Source organism: Stenella coeruleoalba, assembly GCF_951394435.1.
Source record: "Stenella coeruleoalba genome assembly, chromosome: 3".
Classification (NCBI taxonomy): domain Eukaryota; kingdom Metazoa; phylum Chordata; class Mammalia; order Artiodactyla; family Delphinidae; genus Stenella; species Stenella coeruleoalba.
Window position 1 is genome coordinate 135,458,451 of NC_137148.1, and position 18,834 is coordinate 135,477,284.

At 35.5% G+C, this 18,834-nt stretch overlaps 1 protein-coding gene across 3 annotated transcripts in view; it reads right to left on the reverse strand.

The window, feature by feature from the left end:
* Positions 1-18,834, reverse strand: part of RNF145 (ring finger protein 145) — a 65,964-nt gene that overhangs the window by 4,167 nt on the left and 42,963 nt on the right. For all 3 annotated transcript variants that reach the window (XM_079916711.1, XM_079916712.1, XM_079916713.1), the window contains 6 exons: positions 18,157-18,392; positions 15,509-15,684; positions 11,976-12,116; positions 9,267-9,449; positions 1,894-2,041; positions 639-995 (listed from right to left, as the gene is read on the reverse strand). In XM_079916711.1, coding sequence (XP_079772837.1) covers positions 639-995; positions 1,894-2,041; positions 9,267-9,449; positions 11,976-12,116; positions 15,509-15,684; positions 18,157-18,392 — 1,241 coding nt within the window. The remainder of the gene's footprint in view (positions 1-638; positions 996-1,893; positions 2,042-9,266; positions 9,450-11,975; positions 12,117-15,508; positions 15,685-18,156; positions 18,393-18,834) is intronic.

Below are 18,834 nucleotides of genomic sequence, written 5' to 3' on the forward strand. Positions count from 1 at the left end.
AGGGCTCACGTGCCAAAGATGCCAGGGAGGCCAACCATAATGTACACCAACTGGGTGCCTCTGCCATATCTCCTGCACCCCACTTCCACACAGAGGCTGCATCCACCTCAGATATACCTCAGCCCACAGGGAAGCGCATACTCTCTCCACCTACGTCAAGTGAATGAACGTTTACTCCCTACCCTGGAAATACCAGAGGGAAAGAGTCAGAATCTTGGCACACCACTTTTCAGAAGTTGCTGACTCCTGAATGATAATATGTATTTGATAGTACATGTGTGTGTGTGTGTGTGTGCGCGCGCGCGCGCGTGTGTGTGTGTGTGTGTGTGTGTATGTGTATGTGTGTATATTCAGGAGTAAATATAAAATACACCTGACCTGTTTTTCCTTTATTTATGGGTGAGCAATAATGTTGAAAATAACAATAAATTAGAACTTGAGGAACTAAATTTAAAACTTACTTTAGAAATAAAATGGAAATATTTTATCAGGTCTTTAATAATATCTGAGGCCCACTTTTTTTTTACCCAGGAGATAATTTCTGCCTGGAAATTTAACTTGAATTTGGATAATGTGGTTAAAGTTGCAAGGGATACATGGTATGAACCACCCAAATGGCTTCTTACTGTATGAGTTACCTGATAACAGATGGCACAAATATCATTGTGTTTCTCAAGCTGCTCTTTCGTAGCAATGGGTAATGATTTAATCTTATTCACAGCGTCCCTTCGGAGAAGGAAGCTCTTCCATCCCAGTTGGGCCCGAAGCCACACATTATAGTAGGAATGGATGAAGATGATCATTGAGCCCATTACTGTCCATTCTCCAAAGATGGTCTCGGAGACGCCATAGGCCACCACACAGAGGGCCACGAGAAACTCCAGCAGGCGGTAAGTGCCGTTCACATAGTAGATGACATCATCCATGTTTTCTACTGGCTCTTTTCTGAATTCCTCAACCATAAATAAGACATAAATAAAAAGTGTTCCTAGAACCTGAAAAAAAAAAGATGTATATAATCACTAATAAAGTTTTTCCTAGACTTTAAGTGATAACACATTACTAGTATCTTTAGTATACCAGCTTTCATATCCATAGGAGACACTGGTACAATTAAAATGTGGGTGATCTCAGTAATACAGATCTTTGATACTGAAAAGTACCCTGAGATATAACTTTACTAAAATGATTCTGATTAGTAATCAGTCTTCTCTGACATTCTTTCCTTCTTTCCCCTGGTCACCAAAACCCTCACAATTCTATCTAAAATTTCCTAATTCTGTACTCATATCTATTCCTCAACTTTCAAAGAACCTTTACTTCTACAAGAAACAATGAATAAATCTTTATTGCCAGTGCTACGTTTTTCTTTTACTTGTTACTGATTAGGCAGCCAAGATACACTTTTAAGTTACAGTAAGTTTATCCATTCCATGGTAACATTGTGTGTGTGTGTGCGTGTAAAGTATATATCATGTCCATGTAATACATACACAGGTATCATTTATTTATATACATTATGAAACTATGGATATTTTTGAGTGGGCAAAATGTGCTCCAAACAAGCACTAAAATCTTTTAATATTTTATAGTTACTTATCTATTTAAGATTTACATGACAGTTCTGTATCATATCATTTTGAAAAAGAGATATTGCAAAGTTTAATTACCTTGATTAAAAAAAACTACAGTGACAGATAGGCTTAGTATTTTAATAACCTACCTTCTAACGCCTATGCTCAAATAATGTAATGCACTCTAGTAAAGAGGATGGGAAGTAATCACCTAAATAGACCACTTATCATCATTAATCTTGAAAAAGTTTAATTCCTTTCCTGGAAGGAAAAGTAAGAAAATCAGTTATTATATAAAGTTAATTAATCCTGGGCTTACCTGAAGAGAGGTGAGAATGCTGCTAGAAATAATGATAAGAAGCCAAAAATCCATGTGGAAAAACTGGCAAATCATATAAGCCATATATGCAGGGAACACCAGTAAAAATAAACAAAGGCTCACGGCACGGAAGTGTTTCCATAAACTCCTAGAGAAAGAAAAGTATCCTTTTAACATGCCTGTAACCTAGCAGCACCACTAACCAATCTTGTGCCATGCTTCAATTTCACAGCATTTTACTGCACACCCTTCTCCATGCCAGTCACAGTGCTAGATTTCAGGGCAAGTCATGTCAAAGGCTTCAAAGCACCTTTTCTCTTAACACCCCATACTCAGTCAATTGACAAGTACCACCAATTCTTTTTTTTTTTTCTGAATAGTTTGCTTTCAATCTCATTCCCATTCCAAGCAATCTCAAAGCGATGTCAGGCTTTTATAGCATTAAACTTCAACAATTTTAACAGTAATGTGCTGTCTTAAATTGTGACGTCCTCTCCTCACCTGCACCACCCTGGATGAAAATCTCTGCAGCCGTGAGTGCAGTGTTACTAAGAGGAATGGCTCTCCTATGAGCAGGGGTATTACCCCTCACATCTGTTGAGGTTGGGGAAAAACTATGAACCACTGCACTTTAAGACCTACTAGCTGATCTTCCTTCCCTTCTAGCCCCTGTTCCTAGAGAGATTAATCGTTCTAAAGCTCTGCTAGCATAATACTGTCAATACCTTCTCTAAACTTCCTAGCCTGGCATTTTAGGTCCTCCACTCCCAATTTTTTTTTTTAAAGCCTTTTTTAAATTTATTTTTCGGGGGCTGTGTTGGGTCTTTGTTGCTGCACGCGGGCTTTCTCTAGTCGCGGCGAGCGGGGGCTACTCTTTGTTGCAGTGTGCGAGCTTCTTATTGCGATGGCTTCTCTTGTTGCAGAGCACGGGCTCCAGCAGTTGCAGCATGCAAGCTCAGTAGTTGTGGCCCACAGGCTTAGTTGCTCCGCAGCATGTGGGATCTTCCCAGACGAGGGCTTGAACCCATGTCCCCGCACTGGCAGGTGGATTCTCAACCACTGTGACACCAGGGAAGTCCCTATCACTCCCAATTTTTTGGTCCAAACTTGCCAACATCTGTCCCTCACTACAAGCAAAGATGGTTAACTCTCTTCCCAAAAAGACACAAGCACTCTTAAAAATCCCACCAGAAATGCCTGCATTCCACTCTCTCCTTTTCTAAATGCTTTAGACTAGCTCAAGCTAAACAAATATATTTATACAGGTAATGATATCCTTTCCCCAGGAATCACCTACCCTCTCAGAATTCTTAACATCTGTACCAAACAATCATACAATAAATTGAAGCACTGCTTCAATATATAGATATTTATATATAATATTTTATACATTATGTATCATATACACCTAAACATTCTTACTTATATTTTTATTTTATATTTATTATTTAAATAAAAATATTTTATATATATACACACATTTAAAAAAAGTCTTATCACCCATATTTAATCTCCTCAAAAATAGGATAACTCCAGCTCCTAAGCACAGAGGCTTGTTTGAAATAAGTGCCAAATAAAACTTGAAAACTTATTTCTGCTTGATATTTTTCAAATTATTTTCCATCAATTACTACCTTTTCTTACCTACCCATCTATCCACCCAAGTGCAAAGCCCTATGATATAAGCAGGACAAAAGTTAATTGTGGTCATTACACAGCAGAACTGTTCCATGTATAACTTTATGCTTTTAAGACACCCAACAAGTCAAGAAATTTCTTAGACTTAGATTTCAGCTTCTGATTCCACTTGAATCCTCCTTGTCAATAGTGGAATACACAGCAGGAGTCCCCTAGTTATGGCAAAAGGAGAAGGAACATAATCTTTTCTTTTATTTAGCTCTTCGTACATTGTACTATTCTAACAGCTCATTCCTTAAATATACCCCAAATTTAATACAGATTGTAAACCAACTTCTAAAAGAAAAATGACACAAAACCCTCCCCCAACAAGTGCCTTAAGCAGAACCTTGAAAAAATCTTTTTGTGCAATAATAAAAAAGGTATGATTTCCACCCCCTACAAGTTTATTATTTACTTTATATATCCCATTTATAAGACAAATGATGATGTAATGACTTATTACCCCAAAAGGGGTTTAAAGAGGAAAAAAAAAAAGATGCTAGATACTTCCATTTCCTTGGTAAATAAAAGCCAAAGTTGGAGTAATTTTTTAACATAAGGATCACAAATCTAGAAAGAAATCAGCATGAGCCCCAAACAGCCATCCCCTCTCTTAAAAAAACTCAATTACAATCTATGTAAACTGAATATCAAGTCCTAAATCATTTAATGATTCTCTAATAAAAACAAACACAGATTATTTAAAAACATTACGAGGAAACATGAATTTCAACCAATATAGTTTAAAGCTCATAGCCACAATAATTATGCTGTTTTAATTAAATATCAGCATCTGTGGTATGTTCTCAAGTCCATGTGAAGTATCTCAAGGAGACAGAAGAGTAACATAAATCATCCTGCCTACCTTTAACTCTACTACAACATAGGTGGGAGGAAAAATAACCACACTAAGTTAAATGCTATACTGTGTGGGACTGTCCACCGTTAGCAAGTCTGATAAGAAAGTAAATTATTATTCTGGTTAAAATTAAAGCTAGGTACTTTGGAAAGTGTTTTACATCTTTTCTTGTCACACATTTTTCTTATGAGAAGTTAAGGGACAAATATAAACCTGCCACAGTAGCCCTGCTTTGAGATTCCAAACTTTTACTTTTTTTAAAGAAAAGCAGGCAGTAGTTATAATAGGGCAATTTGCCCTAAAACTTTAAATATATTTTTCAAAATCAAGCTAGCTGTGATTCACTTATATAATTTACATATATATACAAACATATATTTATACATATACAAAGAAAAGTAAATATAACATGATGCCAACAGTTTTAAACTTACGTCTGATTTCTATGTTTTATATATACACAAACATTACATACATATTTATCCTTATTTAAGCAGTTAAAATTCAATAAAAATCTAATTTAAAATTAAACATAAAACGAATAGTGGGGCTTCCCTGGTGGCGCAGTGGTTGAGAGTCCGCCTGCTGATGCAGGGGACACGGGTTCGTGCCCCAGTCCGGGAAGATCCCACATGCCGCGGAGCGGCTGGGCCCGTGAGCCATGGCCGCTGAGTCTGCGCGTCCGGAGCCTGTGCTCCGCAACGGGAGAGGCCACAACAGTGAGAGGCGCGCGTACCGCAAAAAAAAAAAAAAAAAAAAAAAACCAAAAACGAATAGCGGAATTTGAAACTCTGCTATATCATTTGAATACAGTAGACTCTAGTTGTAAAATTCCTTGCTAACAAATGTAATAAAATTCCTGGATAAAAGTAACAATTATATCTACAGCTAAAACTATCTGAGACACATTTTTAAGTTTAAACACTGGAAATTACCTCCAGTCTTAGCAACACCAAGATGTGTGAGGATTTTCCCCTAATAGTTACTTCCTTAACGACAGAGAGAAGCAGAGTTTCAATATTACCATTTAATTGTTAACCTAATGTGAGAATTAGGAAATTTTTCCATTTCCTTTTTTAATGGTACACTTAATTGAATTAATTACAAACCTGGTACACTTAATTGAATTAATCACAATCCTCTGTTCAGAATGCACTATCGTCATTGGTCTGTGCATGTCCCCCTTTTTTATTAGTTCGTAATCCAATTAGCTATTTTAAATACCTGAAATGTAGCAAGCATTCATGAACTCATCTCCCCGTACAAAAGAGGCCCTGGACCATGTGGCAGGCCAGCCTAGTCCATGTCCTGCCTCCCTCCACCCAATGAAACCATTTCATGAGTCCTGTACTCTTCACTCTCTTGCTTGCTTCCCTTTCTACAGTTTTGTTTATCCATATGTACTCCTAAAGAGTGTATTTTAAAATTCTGTTTTTGACATAAAAATAACATTCTAGGGCTTCCCTGGTGGCGCAGTGGTTGAGAGTCCGCCTGCCGATGCAGGGGACACGGGTTCGTGCCTCGGTCCGGGAAGATCCCACATGCCGCAGAGCAGCTAGGCCCGTGAGCCATGGCCGCTGGGCCTGTGCGTCGGGAGCCTGTGCTCCGCAATGGGAGAGGCCACAACAGTGAGAGGTCCGCGTACCGCAAAACAAAACAAAACAAAACAAAACATTCTATATTGTCATCTTTGGGGATTTACTTTATATATTGCTATGAATCATTCAAAATGTTTAATGCATCACTATGTTTTTAACATTCCACTGTGACTATTATCACATTTATTCACCCCCTTTCCTGTTTGATTGGCACATGATTTGTTCCCAGGTTTTTGCTATTGTGAGTTGTGCTATGAACATTCTTCTACATGTCCCTCCTGAACATGCACAAGAATGTCTTGAGTATCTACGTAGGAGGAGACAATGCTGAACTGTTTTCCAAAGTGATTACACTAATTTACACTCCCACCAGAAACGTGGGATATCTGGGGACCTATGTTTTCTTCTACCCTAGGTATCAGCTGACTTTCTTTCCTCTCTCTCCCTTCCTTCCTTCTTTTCTATTATTTATTCATTGCCACTTCCACAGGTTTAAAACAGTATCTCACAGCAGTCTTGATTCACATTTCTCTGACCACTAAAGACACTGAACCTCTCTTCATATTCATTGTTTCCGCTTTCACTAAAAGGCTGATGATGTATTTTATCCACTTCTCTCACCAATCTGAGCTATTTACATATATATTCTTGATAGTAATTCTTGAGGAAGTGTGAATACTATAAATATCTTCTCCCAGGTTTGTAACTATCATTTCTAATACAAGTTTCCTTTAGGTTTAGAAAATGTTATTAATTTTGATAGTTAGATTTATCATTCTTTTCTTTCATAATCATAGTCATTCTTAGTCTCAGTCTTTCACGGCCAGTTCCATCAGTTTAATAATTTTTTTTTCCTACTTGAAGGTCCAAAATATACTACTCTATGCAGATTTAATTTTTTATTTTGACATTTAAGGCTCTACCATTCTGGAGTTGATTCTTTTGTTTACGGCTGTGAGACAGGAATCCAATTCCACCTTTTTCCAATTAGAAACCAATTTTTTCCAGCTACATTACAGAAGAGAACCACCTGCCCCACTCATCTAACATGCCACTTCGGCCATACACCAAAGTCCCATATATATATGGACCTGTCTGGGGGCTCTGTTCCATTGGTCAAGTTGTCTATACTTGAGCCAATTATTATAAAAACTTCACAGTATCTCCTATTGTGAGTGAAATAAACTTTATCTTTCTCAAATTGTCTGTTTGATTTCAATATGGATTTATACTGGTTTCAAAGAATGAGCAGGGGTGGGGGGATAGTCTTTCTATTGTCTGAAAGCATTTGTTTAAAACAGGGATATCTGCTCCTTCAAAGTTTGGTAGAACTTGCCTATAACACCATCTGAGTTAGGATGTTTACCATTTGCTTCCATTTCTTTAACAGAACTATCCAAGCTTTTAAATTCTTAAGTCAGCTCTAATAAGTTTCATTTTTCTCACAACTTTTCCATTTCATTTGTTTTAAAAAGTACTGCCATTTAACTGTTGATTGTACATTCTAATTACCATAGGCAGTAGTGGGAGAGAAGTAAGAACAGAACCGTAACTGTTCATTCCTATCTCATCCTGTCACAGCCAAGAGCCTCTCTTGCCTCAGGCCAATTAATGCTGCTACAGACACGAGTAACAACAGTGACACCAATCCAAAATAACCACTCCACACCAACACACAGGGCTTCTCAGTCTTGCTTCTTTCCCTCTAAATTTCCTCTGTATTTGATCTTGGAGGAAGAAGCCAGTAATGATGCTAGTTCAGCACCCTGGAAGGACCCAGAACTGAATTTACTGGTGCCTGTGGCAGTGAAATTATGGTCTTATTTCTCTCTCTTTTCCAAACTTTCTATTGTATTATATCAGTCTTTTAATTGGTATAATTAATACTACTAAAGGATACTGCCAGAGATGACAAAATAGTAACTGTACTTAGGTCAAAACCCCAATTTAAGTGACTATTTAACTAAGTTCACCATTGAATTCAACATCTTAAATGCTTCTGCTGAGAAACCTTAAACCTAAAAACCAAATCTCAAATAAGTATAATGATTAAAATTATCTGAAACATATCCAAGAGCTTTGAGCTTATTTAAATTAAATTGACTCTTTCAGCCATTCTATGGGTTTGACAAGTTTTCAGAATATTTGGCAATATGGGATATGGGGATAGAAAGATAAATCTGATTAACTATAATTAAAATGTTAATTTCCTTACTTATAAAGCACCACCAAGGAAGCAATTAAATCGGGTATTTCAATAATCAATAATCAGAGTATGTAGAAGCATGCTGGAAAAAAATAGTGGCACTGAGTTTTAAGCAATTCCTTATAGAAAATCCTTGTATAAATTACCATAAGCTTACCATTAGGTAGGTTACACTCCTACCATTCTTAGATATCCACTGAATTATACATATTTACATCATAGTATCTTAAAGAGCCAAATAATTTGACTTTTATTCCTTATGAAAATTTCTGTAATATGAGATGAATATGAATCCAGCTGGTCCCATAAGGTGTCAAGAACCCCCATTATAACCTCAGTTAGTTGCAAAACGCCATCAGATGAGACTGTTATTCCATAAATGCCTATCGTTTTTTGGTTTTTTTTTCCGGTACGCGGGCCTCTCATTGTTGTGGCCTCTTCCATTGCGGAGCACAGGCTCCGGACGCACAGGCTCAGCGGCCATGGCTCACGGGCCCAGCCGCTTGGCGACATGTGGGATCTTCCTGGACCGGGGCACGAACCCGTGTTCCCTGCATCGGCAGGCGGACTCTCAACCACTGTGCCACCAGGGAAGCCCCATAAATGCCCATCTTTATGATTGTCTGAAACCTTTATTTTTCTCTCCTTCATTTGCCCTTTCTCTCAATGCTTCCTCTCCTTTAGCACTGCACAGAATAAAATTGTATATTATTTGTTATATTTACTGTGCTGAATTTTATGCTCTACATTCTTAATTTTAAAACTGTATAAGTATAAAAAAGTACTACATTCCTCTGAAGAAGAAAAAGCTGATTTGTAATTACTTGGCCTTTAATGTGACTTTTTATATACAAGAATGTTGAGAAAAAAAAAACAGAAAAGTCAAATACATACAAAAAATAAAAAGGTAAACTTGTTAATAAGCTAATACCAATTATTTATCCATCTTGTCTCTAAACAATACCTAGATCTTCAGACAACAAACTTATGTAAACAATATGACAAAAATTTCTTTTAGGAAGTTTCTTACTTGTCTCGAGATGCTCCCAGCGCCAAAACAATAGGATCTGCAATCTCTAACATAGACTGCAGGATAGAAGCTACAACAATGAAAAGGATAATACTGAGCAGGAATGCCCGGTGAACAACCTGCAGCTCTATCAGACCAGTCTGCACTGCCAGGATTAACAGCGTAACTCCTTCTGTCATGCCCCTAGAAAAGCACACATTTTTGGAAAAACAAACAATAATCAGAATCACATTTAATTCCGAGGGAAAATAATCCAAAGGCTTAGACTGTTATTACATATTTGTGATATATTCTGACTTCGACAAAAGAACTTGATCAGAATATTAATGTCAGTGTAATAATATACAAGCATAATGTATCACTACATGTGCAAAACATAATAGCTATAATTTTAGCATACAGTGAGAAGAAAAAAAAGCAACTTCTCAGATAAATAAAAGTATTCAAACCAGGCTTGGCTAACGAGTCAGACACTCCTACCATTCTTAGATATCCACTGAATTATATACATATTTACATCATGAGCTATATCCCGATTATAAAATAGAGAACCACAGGTGAATGTCTCTATAACCTTGGAGTAGGGAAGGTCTATTTAAGAAGACCATAAGAACCAGAAACGTAAACAAAACTACTTTTTTTGAAATTCAATTTCCATATGGAAAATATATACAAAGTCCTAAGACCTTTTTATCCTATTGACTTGAATTATAAAGAATCTTACAAATAAACGAGAAATGAGCCAAGGACAGGTACAGTTTTCAGATACACAAATTAGCAAATATTTCAAAGCCTGATGACCCAAGTACTGACAAGGAATGTAAAAAAATATGGGCAGACTAATGTTGAGATATAAACAGGTAAAATGTTTCTGGAGAAGAATTGCTAATAAATTTAAAATGTACATATCCTTCAATTCAATAATATTACTAGTAATTTACCCTATGGATGTACTACAAAAGTTAAGATATATAGATATAGATTTTTAAGATACACACACACACACACACACACACACACACACACACACACACACACACAGATTTGAGAGATAAAGTGAACAATGGAACATGTTATGTGACATCATGGGGATACAATCAGTAAAATCCAGACTGAAAAACTAAGTAGGACAAACAATCCGATGTCTTCAACAAATAACATTAAAGGGAAAAAATAAAGAGATAGCAGGAAACTAAATATTGAAAGAGACTTAAGAGGCATACCAGTCAACTACAACATGGGCATTATTTGGATCCTGAGTTGAGCAAACAAAATGTTTTTTAAAATTTAGACAGATAATTAGGGAAATATGAACACCAACTGGGTATCTGATGTCAAGGAATTCTTCTATCAGAAATGAATGCTCTATTGTAGTTATGTTTTTTTCCTAAAAGATTTAGAGGTAAAATAATATTATATCTGGGATTTGCTCCAAACAAATGCAGCTAGGGAGGGGGTGTTATGGGACAAGGTAGGTGGAATTGACAGGGGCACACAACACACAACACTGGCCATATTACTGGAGATGGGTGCCAGGTACATACATAGGGGTTCATTTTACTATTTTCTCAGCTTTACTGGTTTAAAATTTTCCTAATTAAGGGTTTAAAAAGAGAGACATGAACAAAGACACTCATAGCAGCATTATTTTTAAATAGCAAAAAAAAAAAAAAGATACATTATTTTTGCAATACTATGCATTCATCGAAAAGAATGAGGTGTATGTGTTGACATAAAAACAAAACAAAAAACCTATCTAAACCATATTAAGTGACAAGATAAGGTACAGAACAATGTGTATAGTATGTGGAAAAGACTATAGATACTTTTCCCTATAAGAAATGTTTTAAATTACCATCTATAGCTGTTACCTTTGGGGAGAGGAAATGGGAAGTAGGGGAAGAAAGTTGTCATTTTCCATTTTGTGCTTTCTGAATGGTATGAATTCTGTGAACTTAAACATGAATTATTTTTCTGTCTTGTCCCCACTCCCTTTTTCCATTATAAAGGTGTTAGCTGGGACTGGCAGGAAAACTACAGAGCATAGGTTTTTTCTTTTCTGTCATTAAAAAACTAATACACAACAAATTAAAATTTCCCCTCAATTTACAAGGTACTCAGCATCTACTAATCATGAAATAGTCCATAAAAATTTAAATACTTTAAGAAGAGGTTACATAAACTTATATAAATGAAACCATTAAACCTCTATGTTAATTCAGATAACAGAAATCATGACAAGTTCTAGAAGTAGTTTCCTAATACCTGATCTTAGTGATTTAATAACAACTGGAATAACTATTCTGCATCCTCATTAATGCATCCTTTGAAACTTCAATCAGTATCAAAATTATGTTCAAACATAAAAAAAAATCTTTAAGAAAGTATCGAATTTAGAAATCTGATTTTAGCAGAGCAACACAAACGTCAAATGGGAAAAAGCAAGTTATCCAAAAATCTCTTAAATAAATCTAGGAAAGGAAAGTGTCTAATATACACTGTTATGTAGATATAATAAAAATACATCTTTTATACACAGAAATTTAGTTATTTTTTCATAGTATTTTAATCTAAATATTGCAACCATTCCAAAAAAAAAGTCCTCAAAATTCCATTTCCTCTAAAATTCATCAACAAAGAAATTCATCATTCCTTCTTCAAGTTACATAAGATTTAAATGTCTAGAGCTATTCAGGGTGAAGAACTTACCGATTCATGGCAGGATCATTCATGAAAGCTCGATAACCCTGCAAGTAAAACTTGCAGAGTGTCAGAACACCCAAGGCAACAAAAGAAACCGTGAAGACCAAACCCAAAAGTGAGTAAGGAGTGCTGCAGCATTCAGCAATACTAGAAAAAAAGGGGGGGAAATATTGTCCGATAAAAATTGTTTATTTGGAATTGAAACATCTTAGGCCTTTAAATAACCACCAAGCTTGATCTGATCCTCAATGAAAACACCCAAAATTTGAGATGAAATCACCTAACCACTCTGTTAATAATTTAAATCCATTCTTATTATTATCCTAACCTCATTTTTCTAACTCTTTGGCAAATATTCAGCACATAGCACCAAATCTGAAACACAGTCTTTTTTATTTTTATTAACTATCATCTCCTTCAAAGGTAGTAAAACTCTGAAGGCTTAAATCTTGTTCAAACCTTAAGAAAATCTAATTAACATGCTGATAATATTCAAAAGAAATGTATATAGTTGCCCATTGTTCTTCTGAAAGGTTCTGGCTGTTCAAATTGATCAGACTGTACTGCTAATGTGGTTCCTTGTCAAAACTCCTTCTCTGACCAAACTGCTATGGGGTAGGGCCTGTGCAGACTCTGCAGCCCCTGACTCCTCTCACTCCAACAATGTCTTCCATGCTACTGGTGCTTTACATTTTAATTAATTTAGGCGTAGGTAAATGCAGGTCTTTTCTGGGTTATTTCAAAAGCATGTCCAAGAATATAGCCCAAGACCATTTCAAAATAATTTTAATAGCAATTTTTAATAAGGAGAACTGGACTTGCACTAAACCTTGGAAATACTTTCATATTTTATAGAAATACATTCAATACTTTTATTGAACACATTTGAGAATAATTTCACAAGTATTTTGCAAATATATGTAATATTATGTACCAATAATTTGGATTTAGCATTTACAAAGCAACTAATAAAAAAACATTCAAAGCATGGTATCAAGTTTTGAAATTTCAGTGAATAATGTCTTGCATGGATGAGGAATTCATCCAGGCAAATCAGTATCTGCCCTTTACTATGTAGCTCCATGCCTCTGCTACACGGTTATCCTTCTTACACAACTGTTTTTAAGTTACTTTTTATGTGAAAACATCTAATTTTACGTAGACCACTGTGCATTATGATGAGGAAAAAAATGTCTGGTTTTCCATTAGGAGCCAAAATATCTACCAATCATGGTAGTTGACAGCTAAAGAATAAATAATTTTATGGCATTCTTAAAAGTCTAATTTCTGAAATGTTTGATATTTTTCTCAGAAAAATCATTATATACCATGTTTCAACAAATTGTCCAGTAATTTAAAAATATGAGGATCATGGCTAAAAATAACACTAAAAATTTTACTTCATTGCCATTGGAAAAGTCTGATAGTTTTACTGAATGTCCAAACAATTTCTCTATTCTTGTGTCTATTTTTAAAGAAATCTTTTTTACCCAAACAGTATGATTTAATTACATTTTCAAGAGGAGCACATTCTTTTTCTCTTACTTTAAAAAAATGTGTGGGGGAAAAAAAAATGTGTGGTGCTATTTTTCAAGAGCATACTAAAGAAAACAAAAGGTTTCAACCTAGCTTTGGGGAAGTGAAAGAGGCTGGGAAATTTATAAAACTTTTCTTCCCATCTCTCCTCGATGAGACATTTTATTGATTTTAGTTTCTATTTCCTGGCTGCAAAAAAACCCTTCTTTTTGTTTTTCAGTTTGTTTGCCATGCTTTGTTGGTTTGTTTTAGTCAGGGTATCCTGGTAAACTTGTGATCCTCCTTTTTGAGAGTAAGTTGTTCATTGGCAAAGCAACATACACACATAACCTAACGCACAAGTGCATCAAGAAGGACAAAGAACAATGCTTACAGAGACACAAATTAATGAAAGAACCACACAGGAACTTCTCTATAAAACACCAAATTAAAATATTCTTATATAGAGAAGGGGCAATCTATCCTATGTATGGAAAAGGAATAAAGAAGAAAATTATTTTGGCAAGATATCTAAGCCTCACCTAAAATTGCAGCATTATTTTCTTACTTTGTTAAGTCCAAATTCATTCATAGCTTACTGATTTGTTAAGCCTCTTACATTATACTATGCTTCATTTGATTGTGCTTCACAATGGATAATAATCTGGTTTAAAACATGACCAATCCCAGTCCCACACTTAGGTTATCCTAACCACTGAACTGTATATCTCTCTTTCTCTTTAAATTCAGTTACTTTTTGGACCATTTTAAAACTCTGCATAAAATCTCCATGATACTTACATAAAAACAAATAGCAGTGAAACAATGAATTGGCCATTAAAATGTGTTTGATATCAGTTTATTGCATGTTTATAAAAGCTACTTTTTAATTAAAAGTCTCAGAAAATACAAAATCTGACTCAGTACCAATAAGTTTATTTTACTTACTTGTCAAAATAGGTATCGCCCCATGACATTTTTATTGCTGTTTAACTTTGTAACGTTTTCAATCTTAACAAGTAACATGCTCCTTAAAGAGAGTAAATCTGTCTTAAACTTCTCCTCCCCTACACCACTTGGTGCACAACACTCCATCATTTTGGATGGCTGCGAAACAACAGCTCTACTAACTAAAACTCTAAAGTTGTATTCGCCTATACTTCCCAGGAGGAGAGTTTCTTTCTTGCCTTTTAAAGTGACAATGAGCCAGGGAATGAAGATGTAGACCCATCTGCTAGATTCTGAGGGACTGAGATGGAAACTTGGAATTTAACAGTGACAAATGTCTAGATAAGCTCACAACAAAGATAATGAGGTAGAAAAAGGACTCTAATGACTTAAGATTTTTTTTAAATAATTTATTTTAGAAACCAAGTCTTAGAATTCCTTTAGGTCAAATAGTAAAATACTATGATATACTCATTTTACCATTATTTGACTCTATATTAATACGGAAGCAAAACATTGAAAATAACAGGGCATAGTGAAAGTGTATAGGTAAGTCATAGGATTTGGACTCAGATGGGGTTTGAGTGTCAGCATCCCTTCTTTTGGCACTGGCACCTGGGCAAGTTACTCTTGGTACAATTTCCTTACCTCTGAAATGCTAATGATAATAAGGTACCTTTCTTGCAGGGCTGCTATAAAAGTAAGTATGAAGAAGTGTTTATTAGTGTGGCTGGCACATATTAAATACTCAAAGTGATAGTTATTTTTAGTAACATATTTCTTTTCCAGTAGTTTAACTTGAAATTGAAAAAACATTTTTACAATTTGCTACATACCTTTCCACAAATCATTTGCTGTACTACGGTCTACAGTGCAGCCAAATATACCACCATTATTATATTAGCACCTCCTTACACTGCCAGACCTAGGCATCCACTGAGTGAAAATCCTATTTTAATTGAATATGAAGCACTATAAAAAGAGTGACAAAAGTTAATTTGAAAAACTTACTATTCCTAGATCAAAGTTTTCTCTTCCTAGGGTTATATATAGTATCGTATACTCTTATTAATTACCTTGTGAGGAAAAGGAAAAGAAGCCTCTCTCGTGATGCAGGCTGATCCCGAGTACTGAAATAGGAGTAAATCTGAAGAGCAAATAAGACGAGCCAGAAAACCATGAACAGTACAGGGACTACCAGCTGATTCCACAGGGACATCCCCAAGGCTAGAAGGCCATATACCTCCACTACCTGAGTAAGAAAATAGGACTTTAGGAAAACACCTTGTATCACTTCAATAAACACATTTAAACACAAAAGAGTTTAACCTAAAGTACTGAAAGAGAAAAACTGAGTAGCTTTTCTTTTCTTGCAAGATTATTTCAACTAAATTCCTTCAAAGTTAGCTCTATACATACAAGTAGGAATTAGCATGTCTTTGTTAATTTTCTGACTTTGAATTATTATTAACTGTTGACACACATTCATCAAATGGCAACAGTAAACTGCCCTAAGAGTTCAGGGATAATGTCAAAATAAAGTCACAGTCAGAGCTAAACTACGTCAAGGGAGTGTGAGGAGCCTTGGTAAACTTACTCATGTCTAATCAAAATGATCAGGACTAGCATGAACAATGCAATACTGCTTGAGGGGCTAGGAGGAAGGGAAATATAAAAGAATTTTCCAGAGTTTATTCAGGAAGGTCACAGATGAGAAGTAGTTTGATGGAAGACAGAATAATCATTGGAGAAGTTTATGATGGAGCAAAGACAGGAAGTCTGTTCCCTCAGACAAATCACTTCCCCTTGCTCCTACTGTGTATTTATCAAGCAACATTTCTCAAATGATTTGGTTTGCCAAGTGTATTAACACCAGAGAAAAAGGTACACCTAAAAAAAGTTTATTAAACTACTATAAGTCAATAAATTAGCTGTCTAGTTTATAAAACAATTCCTTATGAGACTGATTAGGAGGAATTAATTCTCATAATCTGATTCAGCCTAGGAGTACAGCTGTAACCAAGTTTCTGGAGTTACTAAGCCAGGGACTGGACCCTGGTAACACAACAAGGTTCTGCCAAGTAGGTTACAAGCTCTAACCTAAGCAGCCAATTGGTCTTGCCGGAATGCTCGGTGTGACACCAGAATTTTTCAAAAACTATAAAGACCTTAAATAAAAATACACTGACTTGTAGCTTATTCTAAATTTACATTTTTTCATCTGTAAATCAAATATTTTTTCTAAAACTGAGTCATGATTAACCCCCATTTTTTCTCAACTAGAAAATATTGCAAGAAAAAGGAAATTGTCCAGCTAGCTGCAAAATTACTATTAGCAGCAAACTAATCACTGAGAGGTAGAGTACTTTTCCTTCTTTCCATTCAAGGAAAAGACCACTAAAATACCTGACAGTTTCCACTTCTTGTCTATCCAATTCTTTCCAGGTCGCGAATTTCATAACCTATACTTTATTTTCAACTGCAACACCTTGTGCTACAAGAACCTTATGGCAACCAAGAAGGTAAACATGACACTGAAAAACGGAGGCTTTGTCCTTATGGTAACTAAATAAACAGTATCCAAGTAATATTTACTGAATATCTACCACTTCTTACAAACCAGCGTAGTTCCACAAGATTGAATTCAAATAAAAAATACATAAATTCATCATTCTGACCCTGCATACAACAATCCTTCCCCACGAAGAAACTGTTCAATGAGTGTATGAAAATAACTTCATCTTCCTCTGAAGATCTACTTTCAAGAAAGTTGCTCAAGTTAATCATTATGTAAGATGAAGAAATCAGTAGAATCAGGGTAAGGCCGAGAGCTTAGGAAATTTTTCTGGGAAAATCTGCCCCTGGGGCCACAACAATAACAACAAGGAAAGGATTCATTTAGTAGTATCAGTTTGACCAATCTGAAAGCTTCCTGTACCTTAGGGTCAGGCACACAGTAAAGAGCTAGGAGAGAATGCCCATTTTAATACTCTCTTTATACCAATGTCAGTTTTAAGACCTATTTTATATACTGAAATTCACTGATTAAATCAAATGAACTATTTATCTCCTCAATACCTACTGTTTGTGTCTGGAAATAATCTGTTTGAGAGCAAAGGCTGATAAAAGTAGGAGAGACAGAAGCACGTTATGTTGGCAAAATCAGTCCAAGCACCACATCTAAATGAAATCTGTCATACCATAGCCCAGAACTATTTAACTTCTCAGTCTATTAAACAAACGTAAGGAAAAAACTGTACTCACGGTAGGGCTATAATCAGGAAAAAAACAGGATTTGACCTCTAGGTATTCAATTCTACATCATTCTTGTCTTTGTTATCATAGTTAACACTGAATATCATCTACCTGGCACTGAACTCATTCAAATCTCACGGCTACCCTATGCGTTAAGTACAACAGTTATTATTAGCTCCATTTTACAGATAAGTAAACTTAAGTGACTAACCCCAGGTTACACAGCTGGTAAACAGCAGCATCAGAGTGAGAACCCAGACCATCTGCTTCTGGAGAAGCACTTACTTCACTTTACTGCCTCTCAATAGAACTTAATAAAGAATCTCAGATGCTCCTAATTAGGTTGAAAACAGTTACTATTTTGAAACTGTCAAACATAATGTTACCATGACCATGACTGTGAAATAAAAGTGAACTAAATCTTTAATATACTTAATATTTATGTAGAATTTTATCTACACAGTCTTACCTGAACCAACTCTCTGTATGCAGACTTGGCAAGGTTATAAGGTACTAGAAGGTTAGACCCAAGAAAATAAAGAACTTCCAATCCAGTAAAAATCATAGCAAATTTGTTGATGATAACAATTGTCTCCAGAGGAACAAGGCAGAGGCGTGCTAGGAGAGGAAGCATGTGAGCTGAAAAGAGCCAAATCTGCTTCGTTTTCATGACACAGGAGCATAAAGTACACACCACCAACTGACCTAAAATGGGGGGGAGAACATATTTAATTTCGAGATTTGGTAATCACAAAATAAAAACAAAACACTGTTGAAAAGGATGATGACACAGCTTTTGAAGGAGTTTAGTTAGGATCTCTTAGATAATATTTTAAATCAAATTTTAATTTCATCTGACCAAAATTACATGTTCTGTGAATTTTGGGCACCCATTCCCTAGGACTAACTTAAAAGAAGCAGCACAAATATCCACTGGTCTTCATCACATTCCAGATGACATATATAATATGGCAATTTTTTAAAATGTCTCATTCAAAAAAGAATTCAGTTACAACTAAATATATTTAGCTCCTTTTACAAAGGCCCTCAATATTTAACTGTTCTCCTCTAGAGGTGAAAGTATAAAATCCAAGAGATACAGTTACTTGTCCAAGATCATGCTGTGACAAGATTTATTCTGAGGTTT